The 18585-nt window shown below is 38.9% G+C and overlaps 2 protein-coding genes across 2 annotated transcripts; both read left to right on the forward strand.

The window, feature by feature from the left end:
• The first annotated feature begins 10620 nt into the window (after positions 1–10620).
• On the forward strand, positions 10621–11358 carry LOC125187027 (kirola-like). Its single transcript, XM_048083535.1, has 2 exons — positions 10621–10833; positions 10897–11358. Exons 1-2 carry the CDS (start codon positions 10647–10649, stop codon positions 11148–11150), a joined length of 441 nt encoding a protein of 146 aa, XP_047939492.1. The 5' UTR covers positions 10621–10646; the 3' UTR covers positions 11151–11358.
• Positions 11359–13022: 1664 nt separating this feature from the next.
• On the forward strand, positions 13023–13752 carry LOC125187026 (MLP-like protein 165). The gene is made up of 2 exons (XM_048083533.1): positions 13023–13235; positions 13318–13752. Exons 1-2 carry the CDS (start codon positions 13049–13051, stop codon positions 13569–13571), a joined length of 441 nt encoding a protein of 146 aa, XP_047939490.1. The 5' UTR covers positions 13023–13048; the 3' UTR covers positions 13572–13752.
• The last annotated feature ends 4833 nt before the right edge of the window (positions 13753–18585 follow it).

Raw genomic sequence — 18585 nt, forward strand, 5'->3', positions numbered from 1 at the left:
ACTGACTAGGGGTTACTGGAGGGGGTGGTTTCTGTTTTCCGGCATGCCTTATCTCCCTCAATTCCCCTCACCGTCAGTTCGAGGTAGTTGAGTTTTAAGCCCATTCATAAAAAAAACACATAACACATAATTCCTAAACCTAAACAAACCCTAAAAACACTAACATGCACTGACTCACATAACACATTTACACATGTGTCATACTGGCCATTTGCCCCTCTCCCTACACAAGTGTCTGCCCCAGATACGGGTTGTGTAGTGAAAAATAGGAATGGTTAGTATGACAGACACACATTTATAACAGCACATATTATATCTAAAAACTTCTCACACTTAGACTACACAGTAGGCTGAGTGTCAGTTAGCATGGTTATGACAAAACACAAAAAACATAAACAAGACACATTCATCGAAGTAGCAAACCCTTTACTTCTCACACTTAGACTATTAGATAGGCTAAATGATATGAATGGGGTTTTCTCACCTTAAATACACATAATTCTACCTATTTAACAAAAGTAAGAAAAAGAAAATAAAAGAAAACTAAAAATTAAAAAGAAACTAACTGGTCAGTTTGGTGGGGGTCGATCAGACGTTCATCCTACTCCGCCTTGGTGCAGGGGTCTGTGCAGGTGGTTCCTTTGGTTTCTCTTTAGTGGATTCCGGTTGGTTGGCATCTGCCTCCTCTTCTTCATCACCTTCTTCTACCTCAGGTTCGGTTGGTTCATCGTTCTGCCCTCCATGTCCACTTGTTCCAGCTCCAGTGCTTTCCTTTCCTCTCGCTAATTCCTTCAGTATGCTCTCCATCAGGGTTGTCAGCTTTGCCATATCTGCCCGTGATTGTCCATTTTCCTCCGCTAGCTCAGTGACTGCCCCTCTTGGCCCTGTTGTGCCCTTCCACCAGGGGCTTCCCCCATCGGGTAGAACTGGGGTACTCCTTCTCGGTAGTATACCACGTTTGTGCGGACGAAGAAGGGTATATCGAACAGGCCAGGAGCATCGACCATGTACTTCGGAGATAGGTCTTCTGCCTCTGTTATGATGATGTTGTTGCGCACGAAGGCTCCTAGTATGTTGCAAAGGGACAAGTTCCTAGCTGGGTGGGTGGCTATCAGGTGGCATTGGTAGGCTGTCCAAAATCCCAAATGCAGCCTCCTCCCGCGATTAGCGCACCATACCATGTACAATTCAGTCATGGACGTTTTGGCAGCCGAATTACTCTGTCCCAGTAAGTTGTAGCCTAAGTAGAGCTGCACCAATCTGAGCATGGAATTGTTGAAGTGGGTGGATCTTGATGTAGTGGAGGCGAACTGACTAGCATCGGGGTCGGTTAGCTCCCCCCAGGCTTCCTGGGGCTCAAAGTCTATGTGTCTCCTCGGTACCCCCCTCTCTCGGCTTCTCCATTCTGGTCCTATAGCATCCTCTAGGCTACACATTCCCAGTCGCACAATCCACTCGATCAGACTCATGGACAGTCCTCCACCGAATATCCTAAAGGAAATTGACACCTCGTCTAGGTCCGTAGTGACTTGGAACCTAAACGTGTTGAAGAACTCCTTCGCTAGTCTCACAGATATCTCCAGGTCCCTATTCTCTAACAACCACTCAAAACCCAATGCTTCCATACTGGCCAGGAAGGAATCACGAACAAATAACTCATCCAAAGAGGGTATGTGGAGTACCTTTCCGCATTTGACTTGCTTGCTGCTATCTTCCTTGTCATCAAATGCGTCTTGAAGCTTTTTGGTGTTGTAGTGCTCCATGTCCTCTATAAGCTCATCGGTGAGCTCTACCCTCCACCGTCGGTACACGATCCTCTCTACCTGAGGGTGGACTAGTTCTTGGTGGTTGTCGGGGAGCTGCTGCTCATGGTACTCTTCCCTCGCTAGAGAGATATCACTCTCTGAGTCAGACTCTTCGCTGGAAGTGTAGTCGCTGTCACTTAACCTCCTTCTTTCTTCTGGCTCTCTGATCACTATGCTGGCATTGGCAGTGCGCTGTTTCTTTACGGCTTGCTTCTTCTTGGCAGGGGCCTTCCCCTTTCTCTTTCTTTCCTGGATGTACTTGTCGTCTTCGATTTCCATTGCCTGTGCTTCTTCGTCGGCTTGTGTTGAAACGTCCTCCTGGGTGGTAGGCTCGGTCACCACACGGGCACTAGTATCACTTCCTGTCGCCTTAACCACCTGGATCCCTGACTTCTTGGGGACCATATGGATTGTGCTGACCCATTCACTATCGGGTACCGAGTATATAATGCCCAGCGAGAGCAACTTCAAGATTTCCTTCAGTATCTCTTCCCGCATGATTGGGTTCACCTTTCTTTGCGAATTTCTATGTGCCTTGGCTCCCTCCTCCAGCCTAATGTGGTGCATGCAGACATCCGGCTTATCCCCACCAGGTCCGTAAGGCTCCGTCCAATAGCCTTCTTGTTTTTGCTCAGCACAGTTTGTAGTCTTGCCTCTAGCTCTTCAGTCAGCCCGCTCTTGATGATTACAGGGAACGAGTCTTCCTCCCCGAGGTAGGCATACTTAAGGTTCGCTGGCAACTTTTTCAACTCCACATGTGGGGGTAGTGTGTCTGTAGGTAGAGGGTTCTTTTTAGAATCCTCCTCTCGCTCTTATTCACCATCTAATTTTTCCTCCATACTGGCCGGTAGTAAAGCCCCAACGGATCCCGCTAGTTCCGACTTCTGACATAATTCCGTAATTGCTCCTTCGATCTCCTCATCAGTTAACCCTCGGCTACTGATCAAATCGCACCATGCAGCTGCTTCCACATCAGCCTGGGCATACACATCCAAGGCTTGGAGTTTTTCCTGCAATAATTCGGTCTCAAGAAATTCTTGGACTAAGGGGTCAATTACATCAACATAACATAGATTTTCAGAATCTATTGGTTTTTTCATGGCTTCATTGATGTCAAAAACAAATTTCTCACCATTAAAGTCAATGCAAATTGTCCCTTTAGCCATATCTACAATTGTTTTAGCCGTTCGTAAAAATGGTCTCCCTAACATTATCCCGCTAGACTCCCTAGCTTCCGGATTTATACATGACCTATCAGCCAGTTGGATCAACACCCTAGTATTTGACAATTTTACCCCATTCAACCGATTATAAATGGATAAACGCATAACATTGATAGATGCTCCTAAATCACACATTGCATGCTTGATTTTTACATCTCCAATTGTTATGGGTAAAGTAAACATACCTGGGTCGGCTCTCTTGGTGGTAGTTTCTCCTATACAATAGCTGACGCTATCCCTTCCACCATGATTTTTCCATCCTCCTGGGCCTTTCCGGCTATGAACTCCTTTATAAACTTCCCCAGAGGGGGCAGTCTCACGGCTTGGAGGAATGGTATGGTGACATCCAGCTTTCCGAAGATCGACATGAAATCCACAGGGTTTTCTTTCTTCCTCTTCGTAACAAACCGATATGGAAACGGTTTTTCTCCTTTAGCCTCTTCAGTTAGCCTTGGTGGACTTTCCTTTGGTGCCTCCTGGGTTTGAGGTCCCGATGTGGGTATTGCTCCTTCAGGTTGCTCGTTTCCAGGTTGTGTTTCTCCCTCCTTTCCTTCCTCAGTAGGCTTCTCGTTCAGAAAAAACGGATCCTCCATCTGAGGCAGAGGCCTCTTGAGCTCTTCCGCTGAGACGGTGTCGCTCAGCACCCTTGCTCTACTAGATTCCCCAATAGGGTTCTTGAGTTGAGGTCCATTATAGGCTGTTCCGGACCGCAGTGTAATCTTACTCACATTTGCCTTTTCAGGTACATGGACTGTAGATGGGAGTTTCCCTGAGTTCCCTTTCATTTCGCCCACCGAGTTAGCGAGCTGGGCCAACTGCCTGTTCATCATATCCATATTTGCCCTATGCTCCTTCTGGGCACTTTGCATCCCTTGCATTGTTTCATTACTGGACTGCAAGTCGCTTTTAATGCTCTGCTGCGAAGCAAGCATCTCTCCCATCATGTCCTCTATAGACCTCCTCGACCTGTTTGGGTGATGGAATTGGTTCGAGCCCTGGTGCTGGTAATGCTGGGGTGGTGGGTTTGACTGATAGCCCGAGAAATTTTGTTGGTTTTGGTTTTGTGGGTACTGGTTATACTGGGCAGGAGGGTTGTACTGGTCGTGGTTGTGCTGGTACTGATTTTGGCTTTGGTTGTGGTTGTTATGTTGAGGCCCTAGGTTAAATTGGTTCTGGTTTTGGTTCTGGTTGTTTCGCTGATGGGGTAGCACATAGGCAGGGTTCGGGTTCTGGTTTTGAGGGTTTTGGTTCTGAGGATGCTGGTTTCTTCCTACCCAGTTAGACTGGTAGTCAGGGTTCGTTGGGCCACGGTTGGAATTTTGGTTCGGGTGGGGGTTGGGTTGATTTTGAGCCTGATTTTGGTTCTGATTCTGATTTCCATCTCCCCATCGGAAGTTTTGGTGGTCCCTCCACGGTGCATCCCTCTGCCTTCCCGGAATCCAATTGCCATTAGAATTGTAGTATCCTGCGGCATTTGCTTGCTCCACATCTGGCGAGTTGTCCGGCTGATCATATGGTAGTTCTGGGGCCTCTTTTCCTCCAGTCGGAGAAGGTGGTGGAGTGTTTTGCTTGATTGCAGTCAGTAATTCCTTCTTTAGTTCCTCCATCTTCAAATCCATCCTTTCCTCCTGGTCAGTAGCAGAAGCACTTGCTACCCTTTCTCTGCTGTACCCATCCCTTGCGTTGTCGTACGTCTTCTTCGCATTCAACAGCTTGCGTAACACCTTCTTGGCTTCACTGACTCTCAACTGTGTGAAATCGCCTCCGGATGATGAATTCGCCAGATCCTTTGTTTCCTTGTTCATCCCCTCATAGAAGGTGTGGTGCACCTCTATCTCCTTCATGCGATGGTTGGGGCATGACTCCAGAAGACTCATGTACTTCTCCCAGTACTCACTCAGGGTCTCATCGTATTCTTGCCTTATACACGATATTTTCCTCTTCAATGCACTTGTCTTTGAAGACGGGAAGAACTCAGCTAGGAAAACTGACTTGAAATCGGCCCATGTATTGATGGAGTCGGCTGGCAGGCGCATGAACCAGGTGTTGGCCTCTCCCTTTAGGACAAAAGGTAGGGCTTTCAGTCTGTAATCATCCTCGCTTGCTCCTGCTGGCCGCCTCTGCGCCTTACAGATTTTGCAGAACTCATTTAAGAATTCGTAGGGTCCCTCGTAACTCTTCCCACAGTACGTTGGTAGGATTGCAATAACGTGGGGTTTCACATCACAGGCGGTCTGGCCTGGGGTGACCACTATGGCTTGTGGGGGATCTCCGTCAGCATGTGCAGTAAGTGTTGCGAGCTCGGGATCGTCCTCACCTTGGTCAGCCATTCTCACTAGTGTTCTTACTGGTTGGAGTGGAAGCTCCGGGAGTTGGTACTCTAGATCTTCTTTCTCCTCGTCGCTGCTCGTGCCTAGGTCGGACAGTGCTGTCGACAGGCCAGAACGAGTGGTAACGAGTATCGTTCCTCGGGGAAGTATCCTTGGTCTCCACTGGCCAGGAGCCGAGCTACTTCTCATAAACTGAAAATAAAAAGAAAAGGAAAATTATAAACAGTATGTACACCAAAAAGATCACACACAATAACAGGTATGAACGCCATCCATCCCCGGCAACGGCGCCATTTTGAAAGTGCAGGTTTTCTCTCGGTCAACGTATATTTTGAAAGTGTATCCAACTGATCAGGATGAGATTCCCGACCTAGCTGAGTCGTTGGCACGATAACCGGAACCTGGTATCAAACAAATATTCCTCAACCCACTTCTACTGATTAGTATAATGGAGGTAAGGGTCGAATCCCACAAGGATGGACACGTTCGGATAACTGCGGTGACATTCCTGGGTGTTTTTGGTTAGCTACCACGCTTGGGTTGAGATTTTACCTAGGAAAGAAATAAAGGTGGTACTCTACTGACTAGTAGGCGTGAAAATAACAGGCATGTGGTTGTGTTCGTGAAAATAGGGGACAAGGTGTCTCAGAGGTATATGAAAAGTAGACAGTTACTAAAAGAGGAAATTTAGACAACAAGGTATATCTGGTGGCTGGTTGGCTCTCTGACAGGTCTGGAAGGTACAACTGAAAAGTAGGGAACAAAAGCAAAAGTAACTTAAAAGTAAAGTGGTCCAAACTAAAGTTGATTTTGACGTTTTCTTCTTCACCAAGCATTAACAGAAATCATATGAACACAAACACCATGACTAAACTCAGATTCATGACTTCAAACTCAAGATCTATTGATTTAAAATACTCAAACTTAAGATGGACGGTGGACTGCAGTTTTACCTCTACTGACTGACATGCAAGGTGGTGATTACAGTGCGGATCAAAAGACTCATGCACGAAAACTCAGACTGAAACATAACTATAAAATTCGATCAACAACCACAGATCTAGCTTACTCGAAAGAAAATACATGCACGCACTTAAAAGTTAAAAGCGATAACTTAATCTAACTTTCCTAGGCTGAATGAAGCAAACTCAAACCAAAGAGACATTCGGAATAGAAATTTCATAGCTTAAACGTTGGATCTTCACTAAGTACTTCAAAAGGCAACCAAGATAAATGTTTGCAACAAATCCAACGAAGAAAGCAGGTAAAGATTAAACTAAAAAGCAAATAACGATTGTTTTGCCACTCCGGGTGGTGATACTGCTATACTACTCCGACAAACTGGCTGGAACGGTGGAGCGATGATTTCTCCGGCAGACTCTTGGAAGTCAAGTGACCATAGCTGTGGCGAGGAACGAGAGATTGGATAATGCTGAAGGATTGATCTTCTAGAGAGAATTCTACTAAGTGTGTATGAGAACCGAACTTGCGAACTCTTAACCTCTCTCCAAGTGGCTTCTTTCATAGGGAGGCTTGCCCTTGCTTTTAGGGTAGACTTCCTTCACGAATTTAACTTTTCTGCCCTTGTTAATGATCATCCCAGCTATCCTTCTTCTCCATCTCGAGCCTTTTTTTTCTGGCATGCATCCTGGCCAATATTGCACCCTTCCTAGCACTCTTTTCACTTGTGTCACTCGAATTGTCTCCTACTGACTTGGATCCATTAATCCTGCACACTTAAGCAACTATTTTGCAGATAATACATGCATTTTACGACATACTGATCAGTAACCAAGGCTTAGAATACGACTTCTCAGCCATCCATCCCCGGCAACGGCGCCATTTGAGAGTTCGGGTTGAGGGCACAGTACATATCAATTAATTCATAATCATCAGGTCAAAGAAATCCACTAGACTACAAGGTCTGGGAATTCGATAACAAGGAAGATTACGGTCGTCGGACTCACCTTCAGCCTGCTGTCAAAGAAAATAATACCTCAACCCACTACAGTGTAACTAGCACAGAGAAGTAAGGGTCGAACACACAGAGATAGATAGGACGCGGGTGAGAGTTAAGAGGACTTTGAACTAGCTTGGCTGCTCCAACGCAAACTTGGGTTGAGAACATTAACTAAGAGACTCGGGAAATGCAATTATCTATTCTAACAACTAGACCTAGGAAAAGGAAAACATGATAAAAACATGCATGATGAAAATAGAGATCTAAACAGAGTAACACTTCAACAATGATATTTACCAGACCTAGTGAACAACTTTCTTAAAATGACTAGACCGACTAATAACAGACTGTGGGGACCATTTCCAAAAATGGCAAAGGTACGAATGAAAAACTGCAAATAACTAACTATGAAGTCATCTAAACAAATCAAGTGCGAAAAGAATTCAAGGTAAATCAACAATCAACGTAAATATAAAAATTCGGTGAAATTCAGAACGGAAATAAAAATGAAAGCGGTAAATTGTTTCTTCGCCTCACGTGAAGACGGTGGTGCACAATAGCAACTCAAAACACGAACTCCAACCCCATGAATTCCGATAACCCCCAAGTGTGTGTGTAGAAGTGTGTGAAAAGCGAGCTAAGAGCAAAAATGTGAGAGATGATGATATCAGGTGTGTTGCGTGCTCTTTATTTATAGGCGTGGAGTTGTTCTTCTAGAATCTTCTCTTGAATTTTCCTTTTTGCCCTCCATCTAAAAATCTCCTTCGTCTGGTAATTTTTTTCCTTTTTCTGCTCACTTTTCCGCCAGATTCCTTTACCAGGTAATTTTCTTCATTCCTTTCTGGATTTGGCAATTTCTTCTACACACCTGGCTTAAAAGCTGTGTTAGACCCAAGAAATTATTGAACTTAACCCCATAACCAATTCATGAAATTAGCCTTATCACTTTTTAATATACTTTCTCTGTCCCACTTAAGATATCTATATTCTTGAGTTGAAAAAAGTTTTAGGATGACTTGTTACGTGGAGCAAGTAGAAAAAAGTAGTTGAATATTTTAATGAAGAGAGAGGAGAGAGATACTTATTTCCAAATATAGAAAGTGATCATCTTGTGTGGGACAAAATAAAAAGGAAATGTGGGCATCTTGAACGAGACAAAGGGAATATTACCTAAGAGATGGGTGACAAGAATGAAATGGAATGAGGAGCAACTTTGTGGGCGACATCGATGAATTTTTTTTTTAGAGAAAGTAGATTGGTGATGTCAGTCTTAGAGGAGGATGCAGATGGAGTTTGGATTAGAGATGCCCATGGTTCCAGAACCGCCGGTTCCGATTTTAGAAATTACCGAACCGGAACTGAATTGTGAGGGTGTTTCGCGGTTACGGTTCTGGTTCCAAAATCGCCGATTTCAGTTTCGATTCCAAACCGGTGTTTTTTAATGGTTTTTCACGGTTCTGAACCGCTGGTTTTTAGCAGTTTTTGGCATTTTTCCGCAATTCCGGTTTGGAAATCCCAGAACCGGCAGTGTCTGGAATTTTGGAACCTGGATCGGCCCACGGTTCCAAAAGTGACGGTATTGATTCAATTTAAATCTCACGGTTACAATTTCGCGGTTAACCGCCCAAACCGTAAACTTTGGTCATCTCTAGTTTGAATCCCCTGCAGTGACTTCCATACACTCTATTGGTTTGTTTTTAAATTATAATATTAAAATATTAATTTGTTTATTATAAAATAATTGAATATGTGTATATATTTTGGGGACTCTTGCCCATGCAGATGGAGCAGGAACGAGAAATAGGTTAGGACGGATAAAAAAACATCCACAAGAGAAAAAGAAAATTTTGACAACTATTTTTCCGTGGACATTTCTGTAAGAATAGAAACTGTAACTAATTATTGACTTTTAGTTATACAAATTATGTATTTTGTACTCCCGTCACTAGGAGTCTCATTTGAGTTCGACACGAGTTTTAAAATATATAAAGAAAAGTGGGTGGAAAAAAATAGTGATTGTGAGACTCATTTTTATGTTGTAGTATAATAAAACATGAGAGAATGAGTTAGTGAAATATGAGATCTACCTATCATTCACAGTAAAAGTGAATCGGAACTTTTATTCTTATGATTTGAGGAAAAATACCATAATACTAGATTTATCATATCAATAAAATACCCAAATTACTGACTTTTTGGTATATCGTGCTTTTCAATATAGTATGATACCTTATCAAAAGATTTTGATACAATAACAATATGAAATTTTATATACCATAGTAATATATACTGTGACATAATGAAATTTTGGTATATATAGTAAATGTGGTATTATACAACGTGATTTATGGCACACCGTGTTTATATTGACATCAATATAATTGTATATACCCTAATAGTACGTAATATTTGTATATTTTAAATATATTTATACATATATTATGTGTTTATAATATAATAGGAGTATTATTTAACGAAATAATAGAATTGCGATATATTGAAACTTCGGTATTGGTATCGATAATGAAATTGGTCAAAGCAAAAATTCAGCATTCTAAATTCTGGTACATCGAAAATTTTTGTAAGGTAAATATGGTTTTTATTTATGTCGAATTTGCGATACGGTATACGATATGACAGTTTTGGTATTGTATACTGTACCGACTACTATTGTTAACATTCATGGAGGTATTCTTTCAGTTTTTGTGTGTTTTTTTAACTATGGTTTATGCCACTTTGGTTCTGTCCTTTTTTGGGGGGCATTTTGTCTCTTCACTCTATTGTATAATGAAAACTCTTTTGTGGAGGAGAGTTGTTTATCTATAACAATATAGAATATGAGGAATAGGACACGGAATGAAAGGGTTCCTTTCTGCATGTTGTGGTTGGCTTTATTCTCATGCCAAAAATCTGCTATACATCTTCACAATTATGACTCAAATTTCTGGAGTATCACATCAATTTTCAACACTTATATTGAATAAGAAACACCACGTATATATTTTTGAAACTATTTCAGTGAACTGTTAATATCCATATTAATTTTTCTCTATATCACTACAATAGTTTAATCTATCTTACTCCTAACATATCGAGTTATTCTTTATTTATTTATTTTCATTTTATTGAGTAATAAAAACTCTTTTGTGGAGTAGAGTTTTTTGTGTATCACAATATAGAATATACAAAAGCTATATAGGCGCTTTGAATCTTTATGCAAGTTGAGGATGCATGCTTTATTCTTATGCCAAATCAGCCTTATATCTATATATATGTATATGTTTATGATCATTTATGGAGTATCATATCAAATTTCTTATCTTAAAGTATGGCTCAAATTGCTAAGCTTGAGACCAAGGCAGAGATTACAAATCCTCCTGCTAAGGTCTATGATTTCCTTAAATATAATATAAACAAGTTTGTGAATTTGTTCCCACAAGTGTTCAAAAGTTTCAAGTTAATTGAAGGAGAGGAAGGCCATTCCGGAAATGTTAAGATCGTCGAATATGTAATTGGTCAGTCTTTTCATTTACGAGTTTTTTTTTATCGAAATATTTTAAAACATGAATCTCATACAGGTAAGGCAATGACTGCAAAAGTGAAGACTGAAGAATTAAATGATGAAGAGAGATCCATGATAATGAGGGTTGTTGAAGGGGAGATTTTGCAGTTATACCCCACATTCCTCTGCAAGATTAGTGTGAGCGATGGCTGTATGAATTGGTCGATTCAATTCGAGAAAACCAGTGATTCAACACCTAAACCAGATGCCTATGTTCAAGTTCTAGCTCATGTTACTAAACTCATGGATCTTTACCTTCTCACCAGTTGATACATCTATGAAGGAAGCTCACAACTACTTAAAACTACCTACTGAAATGCATACTACGCAAGAATGTCGGATCTGACTTCCCTGTCTCCTTTCAGCTCTACCAATTGCCACTCTTATGTATATGCCTCGCATGCCATGTATGTTTATCGTATCGCAATGAATAAATAAATCTTGCCTATCTTTGAATAAAACTCATAGATTCACTGTTGATTGAGGATATATGTGACAGTCTTTCACCATAAGGATATGAAACAAGCTTGCACAAATTAGTCGAGATTGAGTTAAATACAACTAATTCAACCAACTATGTCACTCTTTGGTAATTGAAACACTAACAAAAGACCAAGTGTATACAAAAGAGCCTATTTTTGGTAAAATATCGTGCTTTTCAGTACCGTATGATGCTTTATTAAATGATTTTGGTAAGATAACAATATGAAATTCATATACCACAATATATTGTGACATGAAATTTCGCTATGTATCATAAATTATGGTATACACTTATGGCATACCGTGTTTATATTGACATCAATATAATGTATATACTGTGAATACCAAATATATTTATATATATTTATACATATAATATAATAGGAGTATTATTTAACGATATAACGAAATTGTGGATATTGTACCAAAGTCGGGTATGCTGTAAATTTCCATTATATTGAAAATACGGTATGGTATCGATAATGAAATTGGTCATAGCCAAAATTCAGCATACTGAATTTTGGTACATTGAAAACTTTTGTAAGATAAATGTGTGGTTTTTATTCATGCCGAATTTGCAGTATGGTATACGGTATGACAATTTTGGTGTTGTATATTGTTGTAATGTGAATGTGTTTGAACGATCAAGAACAAAGAATTGAGAGGGAGAAGAAATGTGTGAGCTTCAATCGAAATCTTATTGAGTGAAATCAGTAAAGAGTGTACAACTTGAAGATTACTCTCAACTATGAACTAACAACAATATTTAAACAACAAAGAAGAAATCAAGTGAACAAGAACTTCACTCAAGAAACGGTTGTAACTAACTAAGCTCCTAACAGCTAGTAGCTCATCAAACTTTTGAACTTGCTTCTTGCTTTGATGTTGTGTTCTCCACCTTAAGCTTCCTTGTACTCGCATTGCTATGTCCAGCCACTCTACATAACATATACCGTACTGAATCCTATTGTTACCATTCATGGGGGTATTTTTTGAATTTTTGCTTGTTTTTTTATCTATGCTTTATTGGTATTTTACCTTCTAATTTGGTTCTTTCCTTTTTTGGGGGGGGCATTTTGTCTCTTGACTCTATTGTGTAATGAAAACTCTTTTGTGGAGGAGAGTTATTTATCTATCACAACATAAAATATGAGTAATAGGACCACGAAATGAAAGGGTTATTTTCTGCTTGTTGTGGTTGGCTTTATTCTAATGCCAAAAACCTGTCAAATATCTTAACGGTTATGACTCAAATTTCTGGAGTATCACATTAATTTTCAAAACTTATATTGAATAAGAAACAGCAGGTATATATTTTTGAGACTATTTTAGTAAACTTTTAATATCCATATTAATTTTTTTCTATATTCACTACACTAGTTTAATCTTATTCTTAGAATTTTTGTATGCTTTTGTAACTATGTGTTACAGTATTTTGTTTTCCTTTGGGCAACTTAATTTGCTTTTTTTTTTTTCATTTTATTGAGTAATAAAAACCGTTTTGTGGAGGAGAGTTGTTTGTGTATCACAATATAGAATCTACAAAGCAAGCAATAGGCCCTAGCTTTGAATCTTTATGCAAGTTGAGGATGCATGACTTTATTCTTATGCCAAATCTTCCTTATATATATGTATATGTTTATGATCATTTGTGGAGTATCATATCAAATTTCTTATCTTAAAGTATGGCTCAAATGGCTAAGCTTGAGACCAAGGCAGAGATTACAAATCCTCCTGCTAAGGTCTATGATTTCCTTAAATATAATCTAAACAAGTTTGTGGATTTGTTCCCACAAGTGTACAAAAGTTTCAAGTTAATTGAAGGAGAGGAAGGCCATGCCGGAAATGTTAAGATCGTCGAATATGTAATTGGTCAGTGTTTGCATCTACGAGTTTTTTTTTTTTTTTTTTTTTTTTTTTTTCCAAATTATTTAAAAACATGAAGCACATACAGGTAAGACAATGACTGCAAAGGTGAAGACTGAAGAAATAAATGATGAACAGAGATCCATGATAATGAGGGTTATTGAAGGGGAGGTCTTGAAGTTATACCCTACATTGCTTTGCAAGATTAGTGTGAGCGACGGCTGTGTGAATTGGTCGATTCAGTTCGAGAAAACCAATGACTCAACACCTAAACCAGACGCCTATGCTCAAGTTGCAGCTCATGTTACTAAACTCATGGATCTTTACCTTCTCACCAATTGATACATCGCTCACAACTACTTAACTACCTACTGAAATGCATACTACGCAAGAATGTCGGATCGACTTCCCTATCTCCTTTCAGCTCTTCCAATTGCCACTCTTATGTATATGCCTCGCATGCCATGTATGTTTATCGTATCGTACGTACGAATAAATAAATCATGTTCCTATCTTTGTATTATCACGATTCGCCTTAGCCAAGATAACCGAGCCAGATAATTAGGGCATACAAAGATGTTGTGCTTTGTTGCAAATTTATATAATTTGATTTAAACTCATAGATTCACTGTGGATTTGATTGAGGATATATGTAACACTCTTTCATCAAAAGGATATGAAATAAGCTTGGACAAATTACTCGAGATTGAGTTAAATACAACTAATTCAACCATCTATGTCACTCTTTGGTAATTGAAACATACACTAACAAAATAGCAAGTGTATACAAGGAAAAACGTACCTGAGAGATGTGTGTGAACATATATATCTCAAACAAAAAAAAGCTATGTCCACTACAGATAGCCCGGCTCTGGTGATGCCTCTGGATCTCGTTGTTCAACTCTCCATGTAGGACGTTTAGATTATTTTCATCTCGTTCACATCACTCCTCATCCCATATCGATGCACCTACACAACCAACAAACAAACACTCGGAACTAGTCTCAATCCCAAACATGGTAGGTTTTCGAAATAACTCATCAGTTCCGAATTGTTGTTCCTCGATCATCCAACTTCACCCGGTAGGGATGGGATCCCCGCTTCACGCTAACCATCCATGTGCGTGTTACTATTGTTTTTAGTTGTTGATTTTTTTGGTAAGGTTCCTTGAGGAGTTTTTGAGATGATAATTGTCCGCTGTCGAGTTTTTTTGTTGAGACCTTTGCTGAAATAGTAATTGAGTATTTTCCAATAATTATAAAAAGTTAGCTCTGTCGACAAACTTATGAACGACACGAGTTTTAACGTGCAATCTATACATATGTAAAGCCCCAGTTTTTTTGCACGCCAAGTGTCACACTTTGGGTGGGAAAAATATAGATAACTTTTATGTTGCGTTTGCAGATTGTCAGAGCTCAAAATCTTGAGCAGCGTGCAAATATTAGGTCTCTACAGCTATAACCTGAAAAGTTTTTGGTATAAATATTTATTTTAGTTGAAGCTTGCAAAAGAAGTTTTGAAATACTGCACTACAGAAGTATGAATGACAGAGTTGTCAACCAAACCTTACGGTTCTTACAATCATCCTCCTAGGATTAGAATAATTTAAATTTAAAACCCAATCTCATGTGAAGAAGATAATGAAGATATAAATTGGTTTCTTAAACTAATTTTTGCAGGAATAGACTTGGAGGTAAAAAAAAAAATTCAAGCTTTCAAGCTTCACTCTAATGGAGGAGTGGAGTGCGTGGCTGTGGAAAAGGAGAGTGGCAGTCCGGTTTTCTCTCTTCTCTCTATTGTATGCGTGTATATATGTAACTGTGCAGAAATTGGGATGGACAAGAAAAGCGGCGTCGGACAACCGAGATTGGCGAAGCGAAAACAGGAGAGGCCGAAAGGAGGTCGATGGGCGCGCTACGTTCAAGCACGCCGTCGTTGACTCTATGTGGGAACTCTACACCTTCCTCGACGAAGACGCTCAACAGCGTTTCGCCTTCGCCGAACTCTCTCTTCATCGATTCTTTCCACGCCCCTTCATTGCCTGTTTTAAATCTCCACGCACCGGAGAAAGTTCACCTTCTTCTCTTCCTTATAGGCTATAGCAGATGAGACGAATTTTGTTTTATCTCTCTTAAGTTAGGGCTTCTGTGGGCCCAAATACCGATTGGACCTCAAATTTATTGCAAAGTCTAACATTGTATGGCTTTGCATGATTTAATATTTCCATTATGCATATATTTATAGATAATGAGGAAATACAATACTCCACTTGATTGTTTCTAGAGAATATCTGAACAAATTTCTTATGAATTGGGCAGTCTAGAAAATCGGGAATTTGAATGTTTGGGGTTGAGAGAAATTCGTGGGATTTCTGTTGAGACATTCATTCTTGCTGCGGATGCATTGCACAAGAGGGTAAATACAAGTTTGGACAATAACCCCTGTTCTACTTCAAATCCGTTCGTATGATTATTTACATCTTTCGTACCATAGAAATAGGCTATTTGGATTGACATAGACTTTAATGTATACTCTCTCTATCCCACATAATTTGAGACACTTTGACCCGGCACGGATTTTAAAAAATCTAATGGAAAGTGAGTTGAAAAAGTTGGTGGGATGTGGGTCTTACTTTTAAAGTATTAGTTTTATAATAAAATGTGAATAAAAGTGGTCACAACAAAAAAAAAAGTGAAATGAGACAAATTATGTGGGACGGAAGGAGTAATTGGTAAAATAAGATAGAAGAAGAAAAAGTAGTTGAAATTGTGTAGTGGATCGTAGGATCTATAAATGATAAAGTAAAAGAAAAGGAGAAAATGATTGCCATAAATGGATATAAACTATTTGTATGGGACAAACAAAAAAGGGAAATATGGCCTATTTTTATAGGACGAAGGGCGTATCGTATAATTTCATATACTACAGTATTATTATTAGTACTACTGTTATAATTATTATTATTAATTCTAATTTCGATTATTTAATGAATTACCCGTTCTAAGGCCATCTCCAACCATTTACACCAAACTCAAACCCATTTTTGAGTATGGGTCATACCAAAAAGTACTTTTACTCCAATCATTTACTCCAAACTCAAACCCAAAAGAATATTCCATATTTATATACTTTTTACACCTTTTCAATTGTACCTACATATTTATTTTAAATTACATATTAGTCCCGCAATATTTTTAATTATGTAAATTAAATAAATATAGAAAATTTTCTTATTAATATATTTATATATCAAATGTACTTTATATATTCAAGATGAACCAGATGACTATGCAACTAGAGCATATTCTTCGTACTTCGACAATATTGGAGGATCCGGTTCTGATTTACCAAATTATTAGATGACGTTTTTCATTTTATTATAATAATTGGTTGTTCGTGTTTTATTTTATTTTAATGCATTGTGTTTAACTTGCTTTCTTAATAAAGACTTGCTTTATAGTTGTGCGACATCCATCCATAGCTCTTTAGTAAAAATGAATCTCAGCTAAACAACTTCTAAACTATTGACACGTAATTGAAACTTTTAAACTATTAATACGGTAAGCAATAATAACAAGATTTTTTAGCAATATTCATTCATATATTTGTAAATTTATTAGTTATTATTTGCTAAAAAAAACATAATTTATTATAATATGGTCAGCTTTCTGATTCCTTTTTAATTTTCTTATGGAAAAATATTTGCAAAATCAAATAGAGAGTGTGTGTGTGATCAGATTTTCTAGACACTAGTAAAACACACGCCAACATATCTCAACTCAACATCCATAGCTCTACTCAATATTTGCAAGGAGTGTCGGCTGATTCAAACTATCAAGTACTCCAATACACAAATTATGGCCGGCTGATTCATGAACCTCCAAATAATATAAAGGACTATTATGCAATATTTAAAACTTTTTTGCAGTAGATACTCAATTTTGGTGTTCACTTCAAATTTGGTGTTGTTTGATTAAAAAACCCAAAAATGGGTATGGGTATGGAGTATGGTTGGAGCACATTTTTACACCAAAAATGAGATTTGGTGTATGGTTGGAGGTGGTCTCTTCTTTTGATTAGTTAAGGATTGAGGCCTAGACTCTTTTGGATATTGATTGATAATGGAGTGGTCGTTTCATAATTATGGGACTGAATAAATTGTGATCGATAATCCAGTGTGTATGCGTGCATATATGTTGAATTATGGAGAATTGTCCGTCTTGGTGAATCTGTGAACTATAGGTTTTGTATTTCGTGGATTTATTTGGTTATTTTGATGTTGTTTTTGGATGTTAGCTGTTTATGTTCGTTGGTTACGATCCCGGGAACATAAAAATTCGGATATTTTGTTGATTTTAGTAAAAATCGGATTTGAAAAAATTATATGGAATCCCATTAGGAGTCAGCAATTTGCGATTTATTGGAGAGTTATAGGGCTGACCGTCAGGATTTAGCGACTTGCTGAGTTCGCAAGGTATGCGAACCCAATGACTCGTTGGCTAGCCACTATATTCCAGACAGTTAACAACGACTTGCTTGCAAGCATTTGTATTCAGTTTAAAAAATTTTAAATTCAAATTTTAGGGTGCATCTCATGTTCCTTCATTGATGTGTGTGTATTTTAATGCGAATATTAGTCGTTCCACAGGAAGATTAATATTTGGCACGAGATACACACATACCTTTAGTGATAAATATGTGACAATTATTTAGTTTTCGTGTAAGTAATGTGTGATGCCCACAGGTGAACACTGCTTAACATGATCTTATTGTCAGTGTTTGATCATTATAAAGAGAATACCACTTACAAATTCACATTATGTCAAAAGACTTATTGTGAATGTTGTGCTCACTACCTCGATATGGTTTAATAATGTTCAAATAGATTAGTGGAAATAAGACGTTGCAACAGTAACCTCTCTTGTCCAGACTTCTTTACTGCGAATGTTAGGACGGTAAGTGTGTGTGTATTTTAATGCGGATATTAGTCGACCCACAGGAAGATTAATATTTGGCACGAGATACACACATACCTGTGGTGATAAATATGTGATGATTATCCAGTTTTCATGTGAGTAAATGTGATGCCCACAGGTGGACATTGATTGACATGATCTTATTGTCAGTGTTTGATTACTGCAAAAGGTTACCACTTGCAAGTTCATATTACTGTCCACAGACTTGATATGGATGTTGTGCCTGTACCTCGAGATGTTACCATTTTATTTGAATTTTATGATGTGAGCATGACGATTAATTTGGTTTTGTTCTCTATTCAATTATGATGTCGGCTTCGGCAGTTTCTTCCAACATGAACAATATGTTAATGTTGAATAGGTCAAATTTTAAGAATTGA

The sequence above is a fragment of the Salvia hispanica genome, chromosome 5, assembly GCF_023119035.1.
Source record: "Salvia hispanica cultivar TCC Black 2014 chromosome 5, UniMelb_Shisp_WGS_1.0, whole genome shotgun sequence".
Lineage (NCBI taxonomy): Eukaryota > Viridiplantae > Streptophyta > Magnoliopsida > Lamiales > Lamiaceae > Salvia > Salvia hispanica.